Raw genomic sequence first — 20,744 nt, 5'->3', positions numbered from 1 at the left:
AGAATGTGTTGATTGTGGCCTTTAAAACGATTGTGTATATTGAGCACTGCTTTTCTATTCGGTCCTTTACTTTTCATTGCACTCTTCGATCAAAACAACATATTTATTACTATCTGTAGTGACAACTAACCCCGGTCCCGCTGGTACAGTAATTACAGAAATCGCCATCGAACGCGTTTGGAGAAGCATGCGCTCGCGTTGCGTCATGTCGATCCATGATAAGAATGTGCTTCTGTCAGGATCTTCCCGGCTGCACTTTCCCATGTCACGTTGTTTCAGGAATTTCGCTCCACGACCCTTGCCAGCGGCCGCGCGCGCGCACTATAAAAGCGCGTCTCCGCGGCGCTTCTCTTACTTTCCCGGATCAGAAGTGCTGCATGTCCCAGAGATTCGAGGCCAAAACCCGTACAACATGTTGCGTGTCAGATGCCTGAGAGGAGGAAGCCGCGGAGCAGAAGCCGCACATCTCATCGGCGCTATGGTGAATATTAGTAGCGCTTTATAACGACAGATGGAGACCCGCGTGCGCGTGCGGTGCAATTGCAAAATCCTCTCCGATTCGAGCAGCTGTATATACTGTAGTACATGTGTGTTGAAAAAGAAGAAATAATGCTTTAACTGTAATCCTTAAATGACGTTTGCATGTGGTATGAATGGGGTATCATTTTGAAGTGATATTCTTAGCAATGTTGAGTTGGCTTGGAGTGACAGATCATGTGTTATGATTGATTGACAGCACAGCTGGTTGAAGGATCCACTACTCAAGTGTCCTTCCGTTCAACTTTGACTCTATGAATACTGATAAAGAGTAACCTACCCATCTGTTCAGATGCTGAGATGGTCGGACTTCATGTTTAGCGCATGATATCATTGTGCAAGGCGCGCATGCAGACGTGACCCTCGACATCAGTTTCTGTTTACTTTTCTTTGCTTTAATCAGTTCATTCAGTTAGGGTGCAACGACCTATTATCTATATATTTTAAACACTTTTCTATGATGTGTTTTTTATTACTTAGCCCTAGGTCTTTTTCTCTTTTTTTTCCTGTACGGGCTGCTGTATACAGCAATGCAGAACTGCGAAAGCGGAGCGCGCTATAGAAATACATTGAATCGACCCTATAGACTTTATTATCTCAGTGCAATGTTCAACATTTGCTTGTGCTTGCTCGATGTCATCCGTGTGTGTGTTTAAAGGTTGTTGTGTTTTTCGCAGGTGGGTCGCGCGATGTCTGGATGGGTCCAGCGCGCGTTCCGCAGCACCTCGAGCTCCGCCGCTGCGCCGCTGCCGCTCACCGTGGAGGAGCCCGTTACTGAGCACGCGCCCGAGGAGTGCCCCGTGTGTGCGTACAACGAGTGGGACCCGCTCGAGGAAGTGATCGTGGGACGTGCCGAGAACGCGTGTGTCCCTCCGTTTACCGTGGAGGTCAAGGTAAAAACTCACGTGACTCCAGAGTGCGCTAGGGTCCTGTGCATTAAAGTGGTCATATTATGAGATTTTTTTTGAAAGATGTAAAATGAATCTTTGGTGTCCCTAGAGTATACATGTGAAGTTTTTGCTCAAAATACCCCCCAAATAATTTATTATAAAATGTTAAAATTGCCACTTTGTAGGTGCGAGCAAAAATGGTTTTGGTTGTGTCCTTTTAAAATGCAAATGAGCTGATCTTTGCACTAAATGGCAGTGACGTGGTTGGATAGTTTAGATTAAGGGGCGGTATTAATATAATAAGATCCCCTTTTGACATCACAAGGGGAGCCAAATTTAACCTATTTTTTCAAATGGTTGCAGAGAATGGTTTACCAAAACTAAGTTACTGGGTTGATCTTTTTCACATTTTCTAAGTTGATAGATGCACTGGGGACCCAATTATAGCACTTAAACATGAAAAAACTCTTATTGTCATGAATCAGGACATGATAGGCTACTTGTGGACCCTGGTGTTGTTTGTATTGTGTTCACAGTACCAGTCCAATAAATATCTCATGGCACTTTCTAACACACTACAGTACGACAATATGTTTAATAGAAACGTCAAAATGTGTAAGAAACTGACTACCCATCAAATATCTGACCATTTACTCCATGGCTCCTTGGTTACTCAGGCCATATTGTTGTGTACGTCTGCAGGCCAACACCTATGAGAAATATTGGCCCTTCTACCAGAAGTTTGGTGGACAGACATTCCCGAAGGACCACGTGAAGAAAGCAGTTGCTGAAATTGAGGAAATGTGCAATATTTTGCGTCACGAGGGTGTTACCGTGACCAGACCAGAACCGATCGACTGGTCGCTCGAATACAAGACTCCAGACTTTACCTCCACAGGTACCTGTCGACATGCGAGTTTTCGATTGATATTGACGTCGCTGCTGATATTGACCGACTTGTTGTGCATCTTATGCGTTTCTTCACACAGGCATGTACGCGGCCATGCCGAGAGATATCCTAATAGTGGTGGGAAATGAGATAATCGAGGCACCGATGGCCTGGAGGGCTCGCTTCTTTGAGTATCGTGCGTATCGGCCCCTCATTAAGGAGTACTTTAGGCGTGGAGCCAAGTGGACCACGGCACCCAAACCCACCATGGCAGACGAGCTTTACGACCAGGTGACATGATGATACACACACAGACATACACACACACAGACAGACACACACACACACACACACACATACACAAACGTGTAAACAGATTGTGTTGCTGCTGAGCTCTTGAGAAGTGCAGATCAACTCTGAATGCACAAATGAATGAAAGTCTCCATAGCGCCCTCATGTGGTGTGTGTTGGTGTGTGACACTATCCAGACAAGAGTGGAATGGGCACACACACCTACTGTAACATTTTATAACCATCTTGTGTGTGTGTGTGTAGGAATATCCTATTCGTACAGTGGAGGACAGACATAAGCTGGCTGCTCAGGGGAAATTTGTCACCACAGAATTTGAGCCGTGTTTCGACGCTGCAGACTTCATCAGAGCTGGCACTGATATTTTTGTACAGAGGAGTCAGGTGACTTACCACACATCACAAAAACAAGCTGTGTGATATTATACGTTTGTCTCTGTCTGATGTCATGTTGCAGCCACCCAAAGGCCTTTCTGTTTAACTTTGCTACGTGAGCTGATCAGAACTGGTTTGTGAACTAAGATTACACGTTTGCACTGACTACAGGTTACAAACTTCATGGGCATTGAGTGGATGAGGCGTCATCTTGCCCCTACCTACAAGATTCACATCATCTCCTTCAAAGACCCAAACCCCATGCACATCGACGCCACGTTCAACATCATCGGACCAGGGCTGGTGCTGTCCAATCCGGATCGACCCTGCCGGCAGGTTAGTCATGCGCCCGAGGTGCACCGTCTGCGCCGTCACATGCTCTTAATCTGTTGCGAGTACATCGCTCAGACTCACAATGTGATGAACTTCTCCTGCAGATCGAGATGTTTAAGAAGGCCGGTTGGACTGTGGTCACCCCTCCAACTCCTCTTATTCCAGATGGTCTGTTTTATATCTGTTGTTCTTAATGATGTTTTGGGTGTACTTTTTGTTTGTTTGGGTGGTATCTAATGAAAAGTCTGGTGTCGATGTCTTCATCTTAGATCATCCATTGTGGATGTCGTCCAAATGGCTCTCAATGAACGTCCTGATGCTGGATGAGAAGCGCGTCATGGTGGACGCCAATGAGACGGGCATCCAGAAAATGTTTGAAAATCTTGGTAAGCGCCCTGTTTTAAGCTTTTCGAAGCTTCCGATCTGAGGCGATGAAACCATCTGACCGACCGTCTTATTCCCGCAGGTATTAAGACCGTTAAGGTGAGCATCCGACATGCCAACTCCCTGGGCGGAGGGTTTCACTGCTGGACGACAGACGTCCGTCGACGCGGCGACCTCCGGTCTTACTTCCTCTAGCCTGCCAGAGAGACGCAGTTCTTATTGAGCTCAGCTCTGAGCTCCCGCGACGGACGGCTTGATAGCGCTGTGCATGTCAGGGCTTTAGCAAATCAATCGAATGAATGTAATGACTAGAAACCTCAGTGATCTCAATAACAACTGCAACTCTGGCCGGCTGTTGTAGTGACTCCAGTGAAGCAGACAGAGCCCCAAAACCACCACACACACGTCAGCATGACCATTAAACACAAGAGTTTCTACCTCCTTTATACCACTTAGAAAAAGATGATGTTTTATGACTTCTTATATAATCATTTTGATGACGTAACTTTTTACCCTACTTGCAGTGTTGTAGCAAACTCAGGTATTTTTCTAGTCGTATTACAGTGATTTTTAAGACCTTTCTCAAAACTGTAAATATATAAATATATATGTATACATATGTGCCTTTGTTTTGGCATATATATACTGTTGATGAAAGCTTTGGTTTTAGTAATGAAATTGATGCCTCACTTCATCAACAAAACATTTGATTGTTGAAAAGTTGAAAATGATCTTTAATAAATCAGTTGCAGCTGCATTACTCGTCTGATAAAACGCATATTGGCTGTGTCTCGCTTCGCAGGTTGCGTCCTCTAGATAGACGTTGCATTCTAAGGTTGCATGCGTCATTGAGGCGGTCTCATTTCAGAAATGTAAGTTGGACTCTCTGGAGGCGACCTTCGAATGTGCTTTTATTTCACAGGATTTCGGAGGATACATGAGGTGTATCATTTGCTGCTGCAGATAGCCCACAATTCTTTGCGTTGACGTCAACAACCGTTTATTTGAAAAAGATTACATAAATGTAAGTTATAATTATTAGCTTATTACCCTATTAAACTTACCTTAAATCTTAAAGATAAATTTGGTTCTTCTTAATATCCTCCTCCTTTGCCTCTGTAACAGATATCTGTTGTGCATTCGCCTCAACTTCTCAAGCACAACCCCAAATAAAATAAGCAAACACATTTTCATGTGATATTTCTTTCAAAAAAAATAAAAATTCACTCATTCATTTGCAGCGCCGTGAACGTGTTGGCATAGCAACGTGATACTTCCTGTTTGCTTTCCTGCTCGTGTGTCCTATGAAGGACGTCTCGTTTAATTCTGGTTAAGGGCTCTCTGTAGACCACATCCTTCAGAGGATACTGAAATGAGACACAGCTCATGGGTGCATCCTAATTCAGGGGGTGCGGCTCTCCGTATAGAGGGTATGCAACAAAGTCACTTTTCCACGTGACCAGACCAGAGGTCGCCCTGTTGAGTGGCAAAACATTCAAAAAAAATGGCTGCTGCGAAAACACCAGTAAAACTGACCATCATCAGCTTACATTGAATTTAGTTGGCCTAAACAGTGACCCTAAGAACAACCAGTAGTCAATTGGCATTTGGCCACACATTGCTTTTCCTGACACATATGTTTGTCTTGTCTAACACTATTAAACCATCCCACCTTTGTAGAACACAAGGATCATCATAATGGATGTTTTTTTAATGAAGGCTCACTGACAAAACTTTGCATGTAGACAGAATAAGAGTGGTGTATTTTTTATAAGATTGTTTTATACCAAAATGTTACATACCTGACATATACTGCTACTGATTTATTTTTGTTGAATCTGTTAGCACAGTCGATCACACAACTACTTATCCATTTTAGACGCATTTTCATGCTATGTTAATCCTGTCGCTCAGACTTTTTGCCACTCATTTGGGGTAACCGCAGTCACTTTCGCCAAAGGTCACGTCACATGCATACCCTCTATTCTGGTTAAGGACTCTCTGTAGACCACATCCTTTAGAGGATGAGTCCTTGTGAGGAGACAACCTTCGATATTAAATGAAATGAGACACAGCTATTGTTACCAAAATCCTTCACAATGGTGCTCCAGTCAGATTTTATCGCAAAAAACAAACCATAGTATTTTTCTATTTCACACTCATCAGTATTTTCTAAGAAACAAAGCCATTTCTAGGCACAACTGCTTTTAAAGAAACGTCTAACACAGGACGGAGAGATAAGAAGAAGATCAGAGTCTGTAGTGTGAGAAAGAAACCTCAACTCTCATCTGCCGTTTACACTCAAACCAGGTCAAATAAATCCAAACAACGCTTCAATCATTAGAAAAGAGGATGAATGAATTTGAGTTTGAGTTGCTCATGAAGGCCTATAAAACAAACACATCTCTTCTTACCTGAATATCTTGTTAAACTGATAGAAGCTCTGCAGAGCATTTGAAGTGTGCTTGAAAACCGTTTTAAAGGTCGTTTCTGGTCAATTTAATACACTTTTATTGGTGAATGAAAGTATGTTGTTATAGTGATAAGACGCTAGTGTTTCCAGCACAGTATCTTAAAAACTGCAAAGGAGCTGAGTGAGTGCAATAAATGGTGACTCGTTAATCGTCATGCAAGTTTGCTGTTTATTCTCTGTTTGTTTGTTTCGATACAGCAATATAACAGTGATTTTCCCTTAACGAAAGTGTTTTGTATACATCTGCCTCTGTAGTCATTCACAATAGCAGGAGTCGGGACGCTACGCTACGCTCTCGTGTGTAACTAAAACATATTCCCAGCATCCAGGGAACATTTTGCCTGATTTTAGTTGTTTATTTTTGTGTGTTGGGTTTGTGCTTTGATTCTAGTTAAGCTTGTTGTGTGAAATCACTCTTTTTATCGTCACATGATCCCTTGTCAGGTCAAAAAAAAGTTTAAATAAAGTTAAACTTGGAAACGATTGTAGCTGAACTCTTTTTCCATGTCACATTTACAAATAAAGAGAAGAAAATATCACAAAATCATAAAGCCATGTGTCGTATGAGATTTAAACTGATAGATCATCATTTATTCACCCTTAAGTTGTTTCTTTGTTCTGCTGAACACACAGGAAGATATTTGTAATCAAGCAGGAGCAAATACTATAGAAGTGAATGGTGTTCTTCAAAATATTTTAATTTGTTTTCAGAACAAAGAAATGGGTAAATGGGGGAGTAAACGATGACTTAATTTTTATTTGTCGATGAACTATCCCTTTAAATTAATAAACAATGTCTCACAATGATGTTGGTGCTGGTTGAAAGTAAGAAAGGAAGAAGTCCTAATAGTTCTTTATAAATAAAAAGATGCCAATGCATCCAACACTGAATGGAAAGGGAGAACCACTCGACTCAAGAATACAACAAACGGTGATGAGAGATTTTTTTAAAATTTGTGATGAATCTTAAAGCTCCATTGAATACCGATTCCAAAGCACGAAGACACTGGGAAGGTGAGTGCAAGTATGAAATATCACCATAATCCAAGACAGACAGGAATGTTACATTTACAAGTTGTTTTTTGCTTCATTAAAAAAAAAAACTAACTTTAATCTGAGTTTTTTAACCAGTGACTTTTACTAGCCATTCTTTTTTTTTTTGTCTGTCAGTATTCAGTTCTTTGTCAGCCATCATCACCTCGGCAGATGTTTCTGCATTATTAGGCCGGTTTGGTCTTTTACCCTTCGGCTACTCACAGATTTCGTTGGCCCACACCCAATTCACATGTCTGCTGAATAAAGGATTCCCTGTATGAAATGAAACTAGAAAAGACAAATATTAAACATGGGCTTTAATTTTGTCAGACAGAAATAAGCTCAAATTAATATTCCACTTTCATACAAAAGAAATCTAGATTATTTACTCACCCCCATGTCTGTCATCCAAGATGTTTATGTCTTTCTTTGTTCAGTCAAGAAGAAATGAAGTTTTTTGAAGAAAACAATCCAGGATTTTTCTCCATATAGTGAACTTTAGTGGACCTCAACAGTTTACAGTTTCAATGCAAATTCAAGGGATTCAAATGATCCCAACCGAGAGCCATACCACTGACATTTTTGGCAATAAAAATAAAAATATGTACTTTTTAAACCACAAATTCTTGTCTTGCACTAGCCGTGTGATGCTATGTGAATTTTACATAATCACATAGAAAGGTCATGCATTACATATGTGAAACTACCGCTCCAGTGCGGAGAAAGAACACTCTTAGAACGAATGTGTTAAAAACATCACATTAGTGTTGATTCTGGGACAACACACTAAATGTGTAAAATCCACCCATCTCTGTGATATTATTGAAACAACACATTTTGTGTTACTTTTAACACAACTTGTGTTATATTTGAACACAAAATCAACACAAAATGACACATAATGTGTCAAAAGCTTAACGCACAAAGATGTGTAAATCCTTTCTAAGAGTGAAGAGCGTTTAGATGTTGTTGTATGTGAAATGATACTAATAAATGCATTGAAACTGTAAACTGTTGAAATCCACTTAATGGAGAAAAATCCTGGAATGCTTTCTTCAAAAAATTTCATTTCTTCTCGACTGACCAAAGAAAGACATAAACATCTTGAATGACATGGGGGTGAGTAAATTATTGGGATTTTATTTTGATAAAAAAAAATAGAATAATCCATTATTTTGTGTCTCTGATTCACAATGGCACAGATGCTACTGAAGGTCTGAGCGCTGTGACGTCACAAGGTAGCTGGAGGTGTGGTAGCTGAATATCATTCGCTGCTTTATTTCGATCATAAAAATGTTCCAATCATCTAGTGTGATTAGTAAGCAATAGTAGGCTAAGTCTCATGATAGAAGAGGTTAAATACGTTCCCACAGGCAAGGACTTTTGTAGGTGAATTACAATCGATTAAAACTTAGGTTAGATTGCACTATAAACACTCTTTAATTCTCAATGCATTGACTGTTGCAGATAGTTTATTTATAACGATGACGTGTTTTTTTTTTTTTTTTACAGACACTCGTGTGGTATGAACTATGAAAGCTGGATCTCGTTTGCTAACTTTGTATCAGAAGCGAATTCGATCGCGAACCCACCCGACGCTCGCCGCACTTTTAAAGTTCCCTCCGCGCACAAGCCCCTCCTCTTTGCGCGTAAACCATCGCCCATTGGCTCTGCGCGGTTCATTTGCATTGACGTCATTCGAGGCTGTAGGTCAATCCGTGCGCGTGCTTTTATTGGATCTGCTGCTGCTGTCACATTCGCGCCGCTGATGTTCTCAATGCGCGCTGTTCTTCATCAGGAAACTCGCGACGCGTCAGCGCCTTCGTTTTGACGCCTCTTTCTCGGCGTTTTACACAGCCTCAGATCAGTTTTGTCTTTCTCGACATCTCTAGACGAGAGGAAGAATCGTAAGTAAGTTAGGCCCTTGACTGAGAGCGGCCGTTTAATTCAGGATTTGCGGACGCGCGTTGACGCGTCGCTCTGGAGTTTCATCAACGGCTCGGTCGGCGTCATAAATGCCGGATCGCGCGTTCTTCTGCGGGATCAGGGATGATTTCAGCCTGTTGATGGGCAGTGGGATAAACAGGGACCGGTTTGTTCCCAATGACTGTGACTAAAGAGGCAGAACGCGAGGCCGTGCGGGCGCATCGGGCGTGTTTTGCGGCCGTGGAAGGAGAATAAACGCAAGAGCACGCAGGAGAAATGGATGAAAGTGTTGCGTGAATCGAAGAGTAGCTTTCAATCCGCCCGAAACGAGCCAAAGTTCCTGTGAGGATGAGGAGAAACGGGCTCGAGTGAGGGCGGTGGGGGGAGCAACATGAATAGAGTTTCTGTCTGATTAATAGAGTTCAGAGATCTGATGAATGTGTGACGGATAAACGTTACGATATCAGCGCAGTAACCGAGGAGTCGCGCCGGGTGAATGATGGGCTGCGCATCCAGCATTCACATCTCGGATCGGGTGGTTTATCACAGCGGTAAAGAGTCCGACGATTCACACGCAGCCCAGCTGAACTGCAACCTACAACCGGGCCAAATCAAACCCAACGCTTATAAGGTGAGGTGTGTGTGTGAGTGTGTGTGTGTGAGCGCGCGGTCACGCGTCTGTCCGGAGCTCCGATACAATTAAGGCTTATTGGACCACACAGATGGGTTCAATCCAAAAACATGCCGTGTGATATACACTAGTATTGGGCCATGCACGCATCATCTGGCACAATCACTGTACCGCGGTTTGTGTTTCATTAAAACCACTGGAATACCGTGACATGTCAATATCTGTTTATTTAGCACAGTGCTGTAATACACTTATCCCACATCAATACATTTCTCTAGCTTTGCTTTTGGCCCAACTGAGTGTCTGATAAACAGAATCTGCTTTCAGATTAGATGTGATGTCTGCGTGATTGTGCTGTGTGTGTGTTTGTTTGTTTGTGTGTGTGTGTGTGTGTGTGTGTGTGTGTGTGTGTGTGTGTGTGTGTGTTGAATGTTTGTAAATGTGAAGGCCTCGGTGTGAGGTTCAGATCCCATCATACCCACAGGCACGTGCCTAAAACTTACAGTCTTATGGGCTGTCATTAAATTACACATAGTTTCTATGAAAGATTGTTGTGTGTGTGCTCAGGAGTGTTACGTGTGTGTGCTTATGTTGTTGTGTGTGTGTGTGTGTGTGTGTATGTGTTGGAGTGTTATGCTTTTTGTGTGTGTGTGTGTGTGTGTGTGTGTGTGTGCTTTATGATGGTGTGTGTGTTTGTGTGTGTTGGAGTGTTATGCTTGTGTGTGTGTGTGTGTGTGTGTGTGTGTGTGTGTGTGTGTGTGTGTGTGTTGTGAGTGTTATGCTTAAGAGTTGTATTTGTCGATTATTCACCTTGGAACAGTAAATGTGATTATTCTTGTTGATTAATAGATTTCATATTGAAGTTTTGAAATGTTTTATAATTTTTTGTGTAGCAGCTGCATGGTAAATAATAAACATCCAAATCTAAATATAAAAGAATGTTTATGGGTGTTATGTTGACGTGTGTGTGTGTGTGTGTGTGTGTGTGTGTGTGTGTGTGTGTGTGTGTGTGAACAGTCTGAAATGAATGGCTAAAGGAGATGTCAGCTTATCGATAATAAAATCTCTGATACTCCTCTATTTTGTGCACAAAGATACCGCCGAAATGAGCACAAATGGACAGCTGTAATTAAGGCTTTTGGCAATTTATGTAATTGTTTCACTTGTAATTGTAATCCCGATTAGATTTTCGATTAAAGGGACACTTCACCCATTTGCATTAAAGGGACCATTTAACATGTCCGCCCAAAAAAAAATCAATTCATACTCCACACTCCAAACAGACGGGGGCAGTATACCTGCAGAAAAGTGAGTTGGTCTATTTTAATTTAGCAGCTGCAAATTTAGCAGCATATATCAAGTTTGATTTACATTAGCAACTAAGTTATCATTAGTCACAAAAAAAACATTCGGTCTCATTAAAATTGCAATGTTTTCCACTACGTTTCGTGCGTCCATTTGGTGTTCATTATAATCGAAGACATTTCAAGCTTCTTAGCTAATGTTACATTTTAGCATCAGTTTGGTAGATAACGGGTGAAAACCGGATCGGATCCGTGGGTAGAGCTAACTATTAAACGCTAACAGCTAAGGATGCGCAATAATTTGCATGCGATAGTCATTGCACTTCTCGTCAGTGAAGCCGGTTTCTTGATTAAAAGTGAATCGCCATCAGCTGCTTTCAGATGGAGCCACATTTACTGCACAAAGCCGTAGTTCATGTACAAGCTGAGCCTAGGTTATCGCAATGCCTATTATAAGTGAACTTCTAGCGAAATACTAACAGCATCTTACTTACCAATCGAAAAGAAATGTTGTCATTTCGGAGTCGAACCTCATTTCTTTCATGTCCATTAGTTGTTTCCAGCGATGAAAAGCAGTACCAGTATTTACTCTGGTTCGGTTACTTTATTTATCATATTTTATTTGTGATTCGGAGCGCGTTGTTCCCTGCAGCAAATGTTTGTGGTAGTGGTAAATGTCTCTTGCTTTAGCCATTCTTCCGCTCTCTTCCCTGAACTGAAATACGTCCGAAACCCCTATTGCAAGGCAGGAAGGCATCAAGGCATGTCCGAATCCATGGCTGTCCGAATTGCATTTCTCTGAGCTGCTTTCATGAATCTTAAGCCAACAAGTCAGCTGCCTTAGTTTTCGGACGCAGCGGTAGTAGTAGGGCTGAAACGATTCATCGAGTTACTCGATTTATTCGATTCAAAAAATTCCTCGAGGCAAAAATTCTGCCTCGAAGCCTCGTTAAATTCCTATGACGCGCACTACACGCGCCGAGATCTGATTCACACGGACCGTTGTTCAATGTTCAGGAAGCACATCATAGCGCGTGGTTCATTTTGAATTTAGTTGGCGCGATGGCGGAGCGAATATGTCCATAAACGGCAGAGAGAGACTGTCTAAAGTTTGGGATCATTACATTCAGCATCTGGACTGAAAACATCCACTGTTGTTTCACCAAGCGTCGATGAAACAAGGTAACGTAGCTTCCGCTGATTTTAATCCCATACTGTATTTGTAGCGATGTCGTTATGCGGTTTGACTAGATATGATGTTTAGCTTTGATGTTTTTAAGTAGTAAACGTATTCACGTTCAATTGCAGGACAGTATAGATTAAAAAAGAACCCCTTGACACACACGCATGCACTACAGGTGTGTGTACCAAAAAACGGCACCACAGTCCAATCATATATGGGCAACTTGTAATCTGACATATTTTGTTCTGACATATTTTGTTCAATAATAATAATCTCTGTTTTATTGGAGTTTATCATAAGGAAGTTATTCTCTCTCACGTGAGTCAGACCGATCGCGCAATGCATCACATATGCTTAAACTTATGTAGCCACGCAACAATAATTTCAGCATGCATTCACTCTATACAGCGGGAGGTGATGTTGTGATTTTTCGAACGGATTCTTAGCCTAAAATGCACCGCAATGCAAGTGATGCAAACCAAATGCAGCGTTCTATTGAAAAGTAATGTATGTATTTCTGCAGTACCAAAATGCAATGAAGCAACTGAACGTCTGACTGGGGTGTCACTCTTCCTCACGCACAGAACGCGTGCACACGCACAAACACAAGTGCACGTGCGCGCATACACACAGGTTGTTACCATAGCAAATAGGCTCACCCCAGAAATGATATATTATATGTTAAAAGCCTAATGGTAAATGCTGCAGGTGTAGAAATGTACATAAACCAGATATTTACTTTGATGTCAGGGCTAGATTACAGCATGAAACCTGTTGTGCATATTAATAAATTAAAGTGTTTAATTGTTGGCACTGGCACTTATAAATACTAAATGGGTAAAAAATTGAAATAAATAGGCTTATTTCTTGGAGCCAAATACCTCTGTTTTTTTTTAGAAATAAAAGCCAAATGCTTGAACATTTTACAGCCAAGTCATTTTCGTTATGCATTATTTGTTTTGGTTGTTTAAAAACACACAAAAAAAATTATCCGATTACTCGATTAATCGATCGATTCAGTCCTAGATTAATCGATTACAAAAAGAATCGATAGCTGCAGCCCTAGGTAGTAGTAGAGGGCTGTACTCCCACACATGCGACTTATTCGTGTATTGCAGTTTGGCTGGCGGTTATGTGCGTGGCCCGCATACCGCCTCCCATGGTCGAAACTGGTATTACAACACCAGTCGGGCTGTAGCTAGTAATTTAGCATGCTAATTCAGATTGATATTTCTGCAGCACTATACCTTGTCATTTTTTTAATGACACCTTTGCCCTTATTTCTTCTCATTCTTTTGGTGCGTGTAGCTAATTTTTTAAAATCTTTTACCTCAATTATTACAAATGGCACCTTTAAGCTTTGTATAGTTAGAACCCAAATCATGTTTTTAAATGGTCGTGTCGTGCATCAGTTCCTTACAAACACCCCTTTTCTTGGTCAAATAGGCATCAAATTCTAAATGTATGTTACATTTTGACTACAAATATGACACACTTTCAATAATGATTAATGTTTCTACGGGTGAAATGCTCCTTTAATTGTGCAGTGCAGCCCTAGGATTATGCATAAACATCAGGTTGTATCCCACTGGAGGGGTTTATTTCACGGTAACATCCTGCTGCCTCTACATTATCCTGTTTATTACACAGCTATTTACCTCAAACGTAAGGTAAGGAACATTTAAATATTAAAGAGCACCAATGGTCCGATTCACAACTTTACATTTCCTTTGGTGTTTAAGTGTGTATTAGTATATGTAAAAAAAAAAGATATGCAAAAGTTACACACATAACGCAAAGTAAACAATGACGCAAGTTATTGTCTCCACCGTAAATCTCTTTTCTTGGACTACAACAAACACACGGATTGTAGGCAACAGTTTACTTCCTGGGATTGGGGACGTAGACAAGACCGACATTATCATAATTAGAGCCCGACCGATATGCATTTTTGGGGGCCGATACAGATATTAGGGAGTAAAAAAAGACAGATAATGATATATCGGCCGATATTCTTTATGTGCATATTATAGTACAGTACACATATACTACAGTATATTATACTACAGTACTTTACAATACAATACACTATATACATTAACAGAATATATAATTACTTTTTTGTAATGATCACTCACAAATGTGGTGACCAAACACTTAAAATGACATGGCAAAGATATGTAATATTGGCAGGTGTGTTTAACAAGTTAACAATAAACTTTATTATCCAAAATAGGGGTGCTTAACGATTAATCGTGATTAATCGATAGCAGAATAAAAGTTTTTGTTTACATCATATATGTGTGTGAACTGTGTATAATAATTATGTTTATATAAATATGCACACATGCATGTATAATTATAAGAAAAAATATATTTATATATTAGGTATTTATATTTATATATAATATAAATTATAAATAAATATACAAATGTATATACACATGTAAACATTTCTTAAATATATACATGCATGTGTGTGCATTTATTTATACAAAGTTATTATATACAGTTCACACAAATATATGATGTAAACAAAAACTTTTATTCTGCTATCGATTAATCGCGATTAATCGTTAAGCACCCCTAATCCAAAATGATTCTGATATAAGTGCACAAAACAGTAAACTTGACTTATTATAAATAACTTTAAAACACAAACAAAACAAAATACATATAACTTAAATCATTGTCAGTTTTGAAGAGAATAATGTTATATTGGTCTTATTTTAAGAAATGGAAACCTATGAAGTCATTGTTTATAAGCTTTACAGTAAGTTATGTACTTCACAAATTAATTAGAAACTTACCGTTAAGACGACAATAGTCCCTTTCACACATACAGTCTTTACTGGTAATTTACTGGTAAATTGCAGTTAACAGATCATGTGTGAACAGAACCTTTCCGGTAAATCAGTGCTCCCAATTTACCAGTAAGACAGGTTGTAAGATTACCAGTAATTTACCGGTAAGCGCTATGTGTGAACAAAAAATATAGGATTACCGACATTTAGAACGGACGACGTCAGACCGCGCTGACAGCTTCGGGCCAATCATAATGATTTAAAACAGATGACGCGTTTACGCCCAGATTGTTTACGGACGTTTCCACACATGCGGTGCTTGAAAGTCGAGCACACCTGAAGTTTACGTCCACATTTCTTCACCAAAGTTGTTTAAAACATCTTACCACCTACTTGTCGAATTGCCGACGTCCTTAGCACGCCCTATGTGAAGCCTAATGTGCAAAAAGTACTGTTGTTTAAAACGCCATCGGTTTGACGTCGCCTCATGCAATGTTGTTTGGTCATGAGCAACTTCGCGACTGTCAGAGTTTACCACAGACGTGAAAACAACAAAATACGGACCGTGGATATGAACGACGTGGATTGTTTACAAATACAACATTGAGCTCACCGCGCGCCACAGGTATTTCCGCTTTCTCAACGAATTTACCGGTATTTTGATACTGATGTGTGAATGATGTCTTACTGGTAAAAAGACGGAATGTCACTGCGTGTGTGAACAGCACATTTTTGTATTTACTGGTAAATTCATTCTGGTAAATTCATGGTAATTTACCAGTATTACTGTGTGAAAGAGGCTAATGTTTGTCTTACTGACAACATAATGATGTAGGCTAATGTTTAATGTACTGCACAAAGTTTTTATAACACGAACCCACAGTGTTCTGCCGGGACTTTAAACTTTTATAAAACTAAAGCGTCTGCTCTCCGCCTCTTTTATTTAGCGAGGATGTAAAATTGCGCGAGCTTATTTAATCAATTGCTTTGAAATGAGCATTTTCAGTAACAACACAAGCAGCTATACTCCCACAGACTGCGCGTCAGTTTAAGCGCATCCTTTCCCCGCCTCGCGTCATTTCTTCCGCTTGCGTTTTAAATAACTCGCAAGTGGACAAAAGAGACGGATTAAAAACACCAAATGTAAACAGGAATGTGTCTCTCTCGCCCACTTATAATCCAATCGATCAACGTGCATCTTAATACCAGGGCTGCGTTCAGCCCCGACAAAACGTTGCACAACGTTTATTAAACAGAAACAGTGATGCATTGAACACCCTGTTGTGATGAGGCAAGAGTTGCAACTACGGTAGCTGAGAGGCCATTCTTTGTGTTCTTTTTTAATTGTTTCTAAAGCCTGATGAAATCGTTATAAATGTGTGTTTAATACTGTAAAATACCCTCGATGTTACAGTCACTGACCTTGCCGTCCAAAATGAAAGACAACATTCCAACTTGAACCCATTGAGCGAGCTGTCTCTTTACTACCGCGTGGTTTTATACATCTTGCCGCTGATTGGGCCGACATTTCTGACACACCCACCAAACAAGAGAAAACGCTTCTAAAACCTGTTGCATTCCGTTGCACACCGTTTCCAGGAAACATGTCGTTCAACCCGGAAACCGTAGCAAAACGTTGTGCACCGGTGTGAGATTGAACGTGCCCCAGGTGTAAAATGTTGTGAAGAAACTGCGTGACTGCCTCCACCTGAACTGAGATCACTGACTGAAGTGAAGGGGGTGGGGGTCTGACGTCACTCCAGTGAGTGACCTGTGTCGCCATTAGCAACCAATAGGGCGTGCTCTGCTGGACAAACAAGGTCTTACATCTTTCAAAAGCATTTAATGTTTTCTGTAAGGAACGTTCATATCGGCTTCATATCTGCGGCTTATACGCCGATACAGATATATCTGCGACATGCTCATATCGGCCGATAAAATCGGCAAAACGATAAATCGGTCAGGCTCTAATCATAATTCCTCCCGCTGGACTCACAGCCTGTAAGTTAACTTGTGTTAAGCATCAGACTGACATTAGAGGTATTCACACCAATCACAACATACCGATTAGCTGGCCAAGCAGGGACAGTTTTGTACAAAATCAGTGCGTTTCAGGATGAGGGTGAAATCTGGAGTTACAAATGTATGTGTTTTTAACCATAAACCACGCGAACACGTTGTATTATACCAAATACACAAAATACAATTTTTACCAATAAAATAGGTCTTCTTTAAAATACTTATTTATAGTAAATTTTTATGTAATATTAAGATGTACCTGTCCACTTATAGAATCCGGTTCTTAGCGATTCCTAGTTCTGATTATAATATATTTAGTAAGGAAAAAGAGCAAATACTTTCAAGAATTGTTTTCCTTTATTCTTGCCACATTTAGTCCATAACCTGTAAGCTGTAACTGTTTACCATGACAATTCATTTAAAAAGGAAATTTAAAAAGTGCCAGAATAAATGAAAAAATTGCCGGGCTCTCAAGTTTTCTCAGAAGTTTGGAGTGAGATAAGGGCGGACCAATAAGGTATTTGCAGCAGTGGCCCCTCAGCCCAACTCAATTATTTTAAGTTTGTACTAGCAATTCAATTTTAACTGACAAGCACAAATAGAAATTCTAACAATTGGTAAGTGTAATAAAAGATCGACAAATTCATTCAAATAAAATACTTTTATGTAGCCTATTTAAAAATACAAATGTATCCAAATTAAAAAGAAATCTGTGATTATAATTTTAAATAGACTATGTTGTTCTGTAGCTGCCTAATTTTTATCATCTTTGTCTTGCAAAAGAGATGTCAGTTTATCCAGAAGTATGCGGCTTTTAGTGAATCTGTGTTTTGTATCCGATTGCTATATGCTCCTATTGCTAATATTAGCTGTGTCTGGTGCGCTGTCGCGGCTGGGAGATTTAAACATTCCTTCAGATTAACGCCGTGTTTAAGCAAATGTTTCATTATTTTAGAGGTATTGCCTCCTTTTACACTAAATATCCTTTTTCACAAAGTTTACCTAAACTTTTGAACATTTGCTGCGGTCAGTCATAGTGCCGAATGTAATCTACTGTGCATGAGCGTAATGATGAGAGAAGAATCGTCGCAGGTCCTGGCAGAACTGTAAAACGCTCACTGCTGTTCGCCGTGCAAAAATGACTAAAAGGCAGTAATCCATAGGCAGAATCGGAATGAGTGTGTCTCATCGATTTTCCGATTGTTGTTTTTTTTGGGACCGGTTCTAAAAAGGAACCGGTTCTCAATACCTAACCCTAGTTATTTGTTTTGAGAGGGGAATAACAAACCTGCAAATATTGCGACTGTCCAATCAGAATCAAGCATTATAGAGAAGCATGTATTGTCATAAGAAGTGTTACTTGTGTGTGTGTTTTGAAGTGTTGTGGGTGTGAGATTCAGATGTTGCATTCGTGCCGGATTGTTGTGTGTGTGCAAGTTGGAGTGCTGCGTTTGTGATGGACTGTGGCATGCCTGTTAATGTGTGTTCTGGAGTTTTGTGTGTGTGTGTGTGTGTGTGTGCTTGGGGGTGTTGCGTGTATGTTGGCACGATATGAAACAGCTGAACACGGTAGTTATTTTTCCGATCAGGACTTTTGCAGCCGACATGGATTTCCGATTTGTTATCTTCGTGATCAACCGATACCGAATTTTTTTTTTTTTTAGGCTGATATGCAAGCTCTTTGATGACTGTAACTGTTAACATTTTTTCTAGATAAAGTAAAACCACAGATGTTGTCTTTGTTATATTACTCGCAGTAATTAGGTATATTATTGTTTAAAATCAAGCTTTTATTTATTTAAAGTGCTGTAGAGGCACATAAAGATATTAAACAGTTAGACAACAGTGTTTTGTACAGAATAGGCTACTGAGTACAGGATTGAGATTATTTAAAGTGCCATACACTGTTTCTGAAACTCTGATGCCTGAAATATATTTGCAAATATTTTAAATATTTGTTTATACTTGGGGGTGTCAGGGCTCGCACAATTTCAAAATCCTTGGTAGCCATTTGGCCAGGCAGTCGGAGTAACATACCTGTATACTGTAGTCTTTTTCACAATTATCTTCACTGTACATGCAATCTATATAACTATAAAGCTTGCTAAGGGAGATAATTTTTTTACATGAGAATAGTAATGACTGACAGGACGACATTGGAGAAAATTTTGGGCAACACATCCAGATCGTCCAAACCATGCTTCATGTACAGTTTGCGAGAATTCAAATGTGATTCCTGAATTACATACACCACAAAATGACCCATCCAAATCTGCGAGAGAATGACATTTCCTTTCAGCAGCCCTGAGCATACAGCGACTTCAATGTAAGGAGACCTGCAGTGTATGGAGAGAAAAACGGCTCATTTTAAGATAAGTAAAACAATACAGTTGATTATGTAAGGTCTTTATACATTACTGATAATATAGTTATGTAGATTAGATTGCATTTCTCTCAAGAGATACTTCTGAAAGTTACACAATGCACCTTTAATATCACAAAACAATTATTTCTTTATTGACATTTGATTAAACCGTAATTAAACTCAAGAACTGTATGACATGATGATGTTTTATTTTAAAGAAGAACCTTTACCTTATTTAAACATTTAAATGTAAAGTGAGTGGAAAAAAACAATGTTTAATTTTGGTTTACTTAAACAAGCAGAGTGCACTTAAAACAAATGATCATTTCTGACTAGTATACACTTGAGGAATTTATTCTGTTTTAGTTTACTCAAGCTGATTGTACTAATGTTTTGTTTAAAATCATTAAAGTTAATCAGTTAAATTATTGTTATTATCATTACAATGTGTGTGTATCCAACATATCCAAACCAAACCATGCCTGGGTACCCCCAAAACCTGGTTGGTTTGAATAGTGTGATCGCTCTGTGATTAATCGTGCCCTGGCCGGCTTGCAGATGTGCATGAGGAACTATGAACATCTCCATAGTTACCGTTATGCAGTACCCAAGTAAACCACGCTTGAACCTGGAACGCACAAAGTGATCGCTCATCGTGCCAGGGTGCGTTTCAAAAGGACAGCTGTCAATTGTGCGACCACTCATCTTCATCTGCCTTCATAAAAACCTTCCGATGCACGCTGCAGAGTTATGTGATGTCTGAGCTGCACGCGTGAAAGACCAATCTGATGACATGTGAGAGGGCTGTGTGTCAATGTGCACCAAAACAATCGTATTCTAATGTTCTAATAATGCCGAAAGTGTACACATGCTCGGATCAATAAAAGTACAGTGTGAGTGCTTCTGGGGGAGTAGGGTGGGGAGCAATCCTGCTGGGGTAGGGTTTGGATAGTGTGAGTCTGTCTGTCTGTGTTTGTGTATCTGTGTCTATGTCTGTCTGTATGTCTCTGTGTCTGTGTGTGTGTGTGTGTGTGTCTCTGTCTGTCTGTCTGTATGTCTCTGTTAGTGCTGGGCGATTTGGCCTAAAAATAAAATCTCCAATTTTATTTTTTTTAATTCGACTTCCGATTTTTTCCGATTTCCCCCCCCACTTATTAAGAAAAGCAATAAGTACAAACGGCAGACAACTTAAAGAAAATTTTGCTTTTATTTAATCAAAAGCAAGACAAATGATTTTATTCCTTTCTTTGGAACAAACTTCCCACTCTCGCCGGTAGCCATGTTGTC

General features: G+C 40.1%; 2 protein-coding genes across 2 annotated transcripts in view; both read left to right on the top strand.

The window, feature by feature from the left end:
- Nucleotides 1–324: 324 nt before the first annotated feature.
- Nucleotides 325–6,673, top strand: gatm (glycine amidinotransferase (L-arginine:glycine amidinotransferase)). Its single transcript, XM_065257975.1, has 9 exons — nt 325–481; nt 1,215–1,430; nt 2,130–2,325; nt 2,417–2,607; nt 2,872–3,009; nt 3,172–3,336; nt 3,438–3,501; nt 3,603–3,719; nt 3,800–6,673. Exons 1-9 carry the CDS (start codon nt 413–415, stop codon nt 3,910–3,912), a joined length of 1,269 nt encoding a protein of 422 aa, XP_065114047.1. The 5' UTR covers nt 325–412; the 3' UTR covers nt 3,913–6,673.
- A 2,260-nt stretch (nt 6,674–8,933) lies between these two features.
- pde8a (phosphodiesterase 8A) overlaps nt 8,934–20,744 on the top strand; it is a 54,742-nt gene continuing 42,931 nt past the window's right edge. Inside the window, exon 1 of the mRNA XM_065257976.2 lies at nt 8,934–9,782. Within this exon, the coding sequence (XP_065114048.1) occupies nt 9,648–9,782 (135 nt within the window). The 5' untranslated portion in view covers nt 8,934–9,647. The remainder of the gene's footprint in view (nt 9,783–20,744) is intronic.

This window comes from Paramisgurnus dabryanus, chromosome 9 (assembly GCF_030506205.2).
Source record: "Paramisgurnus dabryanus chromosome 9, PD_genome_1.1, whole genome shotgun sequence".
In the NCBI taxonomy this organism is placed as follows: domain Eukaryota; kingdom Metazoa; phylum Chordata; class Actinopteri; order Cypriniformes; family Cobitidae; genus Paramisgurnus; species Paramisgurnus dabryanus.
This window is presented reverse-complemented; position numbering and strand designations above follow the sequence as displayed.

Excerpts from the sequence above, each read along its gene's own strand:
- gatm (XM_065257975.1), top strand. The coding sequence starts at position 413 with ATGTTGCGTGTCAGATGCCTGAGAGGAGGAAGCCGCGGAGCAGAAGCC. Across the intron at positions 3,337-3,437 it reads CGGATCGACCCTGCCGGCAG|ATCGAGATGTTTAAGAAGGC; the intron begins GTTAGTCATGCG and ends CTTCTCCTGCAG. Across the intron at positions 3,502-3,602 it reads AACTCCTCTTATTCCAGATG|ATCATCCATTGTGGATGTCG; the intron begins GTCTGTTTTATA and ends TCTTCATCTTAG.